The 6,418-nt window shown below is 34.3% G+C and overlaps 1 protein-coding gene across 1 annotated transcript; it reads left to right on the top strand.

The window, feature by feature from the left end:
- Positions 1-669: 669 nt before the first annotated feature.
- LOC115978079 (putative dihydroflavonol 4-reductase) lies at positions 670-4,758 on the top strand. Its single transcript, XM_031100103.1, has 5 exons — positions 670-1,007; positions 1,454-1,585; positions 1,672-1,836; positions 3,215-3,520; positions 4,161-4,758. The coding sequence occupies exons 1-5, from the start codon at positions 726-728 to the stop codon at positions 4,299-4,301; spliced, it is 1,026 nt and encodes a 341-aa protein (XP_030955963.1). The 5' UTR covers positions 670-725; the 3' UTR covers positions 4,302-4,758.
- The last annotated feature ends 1,660 nt before the right edge of the window (positions 4,759-6,418 follow it).

Raw genomic sequence — 6,418 nt, 5'->3', positions numbered from 1 at the left:
TGCATCTCTAGGCCATTTGGACTTTCGCTACTTATCCTCGGCAACTACTTTCCTCAGCGCGGGCCTTGGGCCCTAATGGAAAGTGGACCGGGACCACAAATTCTCTGACCCCACAAAAGTTTAAATGACTTAATATACCATTAGATTTGAAAAAAAATGATTAAATTAACTCATTTAATTATTTACTAATAGATTTTACAATTGAAATGGACTGAAGTGGCCCTAAGGAAACCGAATTACTACACCAATATGATTTAATAGGAGTATAGTAATAATAAATGCTATATTTCAATTTTTAAATATTGTATAGATTTAATGAATACTTTGCAATCATGGGTTTCTAGGGTGGTAAGCAACTTGACTGATTCGAGATAATCATTTCTCCAAGAAAAGAGAATGAAGAAATAAGAGGACGAGGGAAAAAGATATGAACAAATGTTCAATTCACATTTTCCCATTATTATTACTATTGAATTATCAAAAAAACAATTTATGCAAAATGTGTGAATTGAGATTTGGATAATGTCAGGTTCAAAATTTTTCAAAATTGACTTGGCATTAGACAAAAAAGGATCAAATTAGTTTGTTTTAAAAAGTCTTAAACTTAGATCATATTAGTCCAAATCTCGGGGACGTTTACTATATTTTACCCTACCTAGTTATTTAAATGTAGTAAATGTTTGAGGAAGAAAGTTGTTGACTAGAAAGATAGAAAAAGGGAGAGCATGAAGAAGATACTGTTGACCGGAGCAACCGGTTCCTTAGGTGGAAAGCTATGCCACGCCCTTTTCCAACAAGGCCACCCTGTCCGAGTGTTGGTTCGACGCACCAGCGACCTCTCCTCCCTCCCTCCGCCCACTGACGCCGCCGCCGCCGCCATCGAAATCGTCTACGGTGATGTCACCGACTTCCAGTCCCTCCTCGCTGCCTGCTCCGGCTGCCACGTCATCTTCCACGTGGCTGCCGTCGTCGAGCCCTGGCTTCCTGATCCTTCTAAATTCTTCTCCGTAAGCTCATTTTCAATTTCTTCAAGATTCTTCTTTTTATATATATCTAAACAAACATTCAACAGTACTAGGTGGTTGTCGTGTTGAGTACTATGAATGTGTCACCTTTACACCAAAATTAAGAAAATTACATTAGACCCATGATTGGATTCTATAAGAACTTAGTCACCCTCCAATCCAACATGCCACATTATCGTATCACGTATTAAATCACACTCAATAAATTCTAACACCCATCTAAAAATTCAACCCAACTTATAGTTTATTGAGATGTTATTCGGTGCAATAGAATGTATTGAGTTTTAAGTAAAAAGTTGGCGTAACAATAGTTTATTGGATGACATCTTACCAAATTCGGACTCTTCTATAATATAAGTATATATGATTATGAAAGTTAAAGAGGCTATTTTTTTTTTAAGATGAAATAATTTGGTTTTGGCTAATAGGTGAATGTTGGAGGATTGAGGAATGTGTTACAAGCAGTGAGAGAGACAAATACTATTGAAAAGCTTATATACACGTCTTCGTTTTTCGCACTTGGATCAACTGATGGTGGAAATGTTGCCGATGAGAATCAAGTAGGGAGATATATTGCCCTTTTGATTTTGTTATTTTGTTTGCATTTTCTTCTTAGAATAACAAAAATTGTGATGTGATGTGGTAGGTTCATCATGAGAAGTATTTCTGTACGGAGTATGAGAAATCGAAGGCGATTGCTGATAAGATTGCCATACAAGCTGCATCAGAGGGGGTTCCGATAGTGCCGGTTTACCCAGGAGTTATTTATGGGACTGGCAAGGTCACTTCTGGAAATATTGTTGCTAAAATGGTATTAATACTATTGCCTTTTCTTCTGTCTAGTTTCTTTTGTTGTAGCAATAGAATGATAGATGTTGAAACTTGAAATTGGTAGCACTTTATGTATAAATCATTAAGTTGGAGATATGCAATGCAATTCAGTGGAAGTTAGTTTTGGGCCTTTTTTGTTGTCATCCAATAACTCATGAGAGGAAGTTGATGTTTGCTGGCATGATTTTGGTTTCCATGTAGAGATATTATTACAAATACTTCACTTGACCTATAACTGCATTTGTGACTTTCTGAATTATATGATCTGGAAAATGTGAAAGGTACTACCTTTTTTACTACAAAATGCTTACAAACAGACATAACAATGATTATGTTGGTGTTACGTCAACGGCATTATATATAATTTTGAATTACATTTTTGGTCTTGTGTTTAAAAGTTGACATATCAGTTTGTAAGGTTAATGTAGTAAAATTTCTAGTATCCTTTGTGTCACTCTTTTTATTATGTTTGTTACGAAAGTAGTAGCTAGACCTCGAGACATATGATGCGGCCAATGAAGTTGGTTAGGATGGTTTTTATTATCCTTGGGAGATTTCTAATCGTGGGGGTGTTTTTTTTGTGGTGACTGAAGAAAGTTGGTTGAACATGTTAACAAGGTGATTTGCTCTTGATGTGTTGTTAATATTATTCTCATTTTCATCTTTCCCAACCGTTGCTTTCTTTGGATGACTGAAGAGATTTGCATGTGGAGAGGCTTTGAATGACTTTGTTGAATTTGAAAATTGTGCACCTTAATGAAGCCTTTCAAGTCATCACTCTGTTGAACTTACAATAAAATGCAATTAACATTTAATTGCATCAAATGCCATGGCCTGGTACAATTATAAAAGGTATTGGATTATTAAGGGCTCTAGTGGAAGTGCGTGAGATTAAGTCTAGGTGCTAACACTTCATTCTTAAAATGCTATGGCCTAGAGGTTAGGTCTCTATCCAAGCCCTAGTCTCAGATCCCCCCCTTGGTGGAATCCACACTTTAAGCCTTTTCTATCCTCATAAATAAAATCTGTTGAATTTACTATAAAACATCCCCTGGAAGTGACATGTTAATTGCTTGAGTCATGAGAGTACTCCTATTGGGGTGGGCTTGGGGTTACACCTATAAGGTCTTTATCTACACCTCTCATTCTCCTTAATTACTTGGAAAAAAATGGCTTGAGTCATTATTCTTATTTGTTTCCAGTCTTTGGTGTAAGTTGGGAAGAATATTACTTACAGATTTATGGAAATTATCTTTTAATATGGGATTTTGTCAGGTGAGTAGTATTGGATGTTCACCTACAAGATGCACATTTCTTATTTATAGCTCCATTTGATGATGTTATATTTCTCCTTTCAGATTATTGAACGCTTTAATTGGCGATTACCTGGCTATATAGGGTCTGGAAACGACAAATTTTCTTTTAGCCATGTTGATGATGTAGTAGAGGGGCATATTGCAGCAATGAACAAAGGAAGACCTGGTGAAAGATATCTACTGACAGGAGAAAATGCATCATTTAGGCATGTTTTTGATTTAGCAGCTATCATCACTGAGACAAAAAAGCCTATGTTTAATATCCCGTTTTGGGCAATTGATGCATATGGATGGGCCTCAGTTTTGATCTCAAGAATTACTGGAAAGATTCCTCTGATCAGTCCCCCGGTATGCACTATGGTTTTTGAAGTTGCCTTTTAGTCTTATATAGTGTATCAATCATCAGTAGACCATTAATTAAAAGAATTCTTCTTGATATTCAAATCTACCACCTAATATCAAAGTATAAGTTCTCAGTAATAATTAAGCCTTTTGAAGAAAAAGAATGATTGGTAATTAATTCTTTTGAAAATTATTATCAATATTTTATATAAAGGACAATAGAAAGAAAATACCTAATGTTTTGAACTATACATAAGCTTTTAACATCTTAAATCCCAAAACCAAGTGATTTTTAGGAATTGCTCAAATTCATCAATTATGACATTTACTTGAACAAGGATATATTTCTTCCCTGGTAACAACTGTTTGTCTGCACTACATCAATTCCTCACACCACTTGAAGTGGGTACTGCAAATGGAATTTTTTACCTTAGGCACATCTCTCTTTCTCTATTGATTGGTAAGCTACTCACACATCTCATTGGACCTCAACCTATCAGCTTATCCATCACCTTGTTCTTATTTGAGTGAATGTGTCATTTGGCCCAAATGGCCTCCTTCCTTTTTTCCTCTTTACTCTACTTTCTTTCATTTATATCATAGTCTGCAATACAGTCTGACTACTCTTTGTTCAATTTTGGAGCAGGCAGTGAAAGTTCTAAAACATCAGTGGGCATATTCCTGTGAGAAGGCTAAAGTAGAGTTGGATTATAACCCTAGAAGCTTGAAAGATGGACTAGCAGAGATGCTACCGTGGCTGAAGAATTTGGGCTTGATAAAATTCTAATGAGAATAAGTTCACCCTTTTTTTCCTTTTTCTTTTGGTATTGATGTTGTGCATTATTGCAACTGCTATATTTTTAGATCTCCTGGTGTTAATATAATTTGGTTGGGATACAAGCTAATTTCTGTATGATTTTCTAATGCAATTCACGGTAGCCATTATGACCAAGTAGTGGCTTTTCTAGACAAGATGTACCCAGCAAATTTAGACTCAATTTGTGGGCTCTATTGATTCTCTGATAAGATTTGATTCATGTAGATTTAAATCAATACGTATTAGTATTGTTTGACTCTAAAACTTGATTGCTATTTTCTTTTGGGAAATTAAGGAGAGATGGAGTTTATATTAGAACATGTTAGTTGTTCAAGAATTGGTCAAGTCTGAGAGAATGTAATGAACAATTTGCACAAATGGGTTCTTAGGGAAAATTAATGGTAACTTGACTGAATTGAGATAAGTCACTCTCCAAGAAAAGAGAATTAGAGAAAGGAAAGAGAAAAAGTCTGAGACTTATTTCTTTTTGAAGTTAATCACTTGTGACGTATTAAACTTCTTGAGCTTGTGTTGTGTTTCAATTAGGATTTGAAGAGTTGGTTAATTTGTTGTGCTAAAAGGCCTTTTCTTGATAATCTTGTTTTTGTTTGATGCAAATCACGGATTCAGTTAATTGAGAGAATCAAGTTCTTGTAGTCATTCTGAGTCAATGCTTTAATATTAAACTAGTCACAAACTCATGTAATGTATATGTAATGTATACGCTCTGTTTGTTTTGATGTAAAATATTTTCCGTAAAATATTTTTCCATTTTCAAATGTTTGATTGGATGTAAAATATAGTCAAAGTTGTAAAATATTTTCCTTTGACTAAAACTTTGTGTGTAAAAACTAGTAAAATATTTTACCAAAAAAACAAGTGTAAAACATTTTACAAAAATCTCACAGCCTCACACTTGACTCTTTCTCATACTTTACTCATCCACTCTCACACTTGCCCAAACTAGTGACAGCACTCACCGGCACGCCACTCTTCGCTCCATTCAGCCAACACCCTTTGCCGCTCTTTGCCTCCATTTTGGTGGCACCACCATCAGATCTCGATTTGTTTTGTCGTCGGAGAAGTTGCCGCGAGAGGCCCAAGGTCGCTATCACTGCCGCTCTGTTGCTCATTGCTTGGATCTAGTTTCAAATCTAGAAACGCTGCTGCTAAGATCTCTGATCTGGAATCGTTGAGAGTGAGTGGGTTTTTCGTTCCTTCACGATTTGGGTTTTTGGGATGGCTTAGGGGTTGCAGTGGGGGCTGGGTGCGTTTGTGGGTAGTGGTGGTTGAGTGGGCTGTGGTGGGTGGCTAGCTTTTGTTGATTTTTTCTCTCTGGTTGTGATTTAGGTGGTTGTTGATGACTGTGGTGATTGGGATTGTGGTGGTTGGTGGTTGTTGGTTTGTATTTGCATTTTCTAGTATTGAGTTCAATCTAAACACTTGAAAATTTTTTCCTGAAAATGTTTACATGTAAAATTTTTTACATGTAAAATATTTTACATTTGAAAATATTTTACGTCGAAACAAACGGAGCGGTAATGTAATTATTGTATAAGAATATAATGTAAAATTTGTAGGTTAAATTGTGTATTTGTTATTTAAAAGTATTTTCTATTTTTATAAGTTTTATGTAATGAAATATATATGTGTGTGTGAAAAACGTAATTTTGTAAAAATATTTAAATTACATAATTATAATTTTTTATATAAATAGAAAAAATGTTATTAATATGAATTTTTTAAATATACTATAATCAACTTACTAATTTAAACATATCTAAGAATATTAAAAAATATATATGTACACTTGTATTCCATGGAACATATGTAACATGTCACATTAAGTTTAAATTATTACATAAGTTTAGAATTGTAGCATTCTCTTTTTTCATTCCAAATATAAGCATAATGCCTATATTATTGAAACTTGAATTTTAAGGAAATATTTTGAATTTTATTTTATCATTTTTACTTTTTTAGAGCTTATATTTCTAATTTTTAATGTCAATTTTGTTTGTATTTTTTAACCCAAAATTAAAGCATTTTGCCTAAATAAAACAAAATATCATACTTTTCAACCTAAA

Source organism: Quercus lobata, chromosome 2 (genome assembly GCF_001633185.2).
Source record: "Quercus lobata isolate SW786 chromosome 2, ValleyOak3.0 Primary Assembly, whole genome shotgun sequence".
Lineage (NCBI taxonomy): Eukaryota > Viridiplantae > Streptophyta > Magnoliopsida > Fagales > Fagaceae > Quercus > Quercus lobata.
This window is presented reverse-complemented; position numbering and strand designations above follow the sequence as displayed.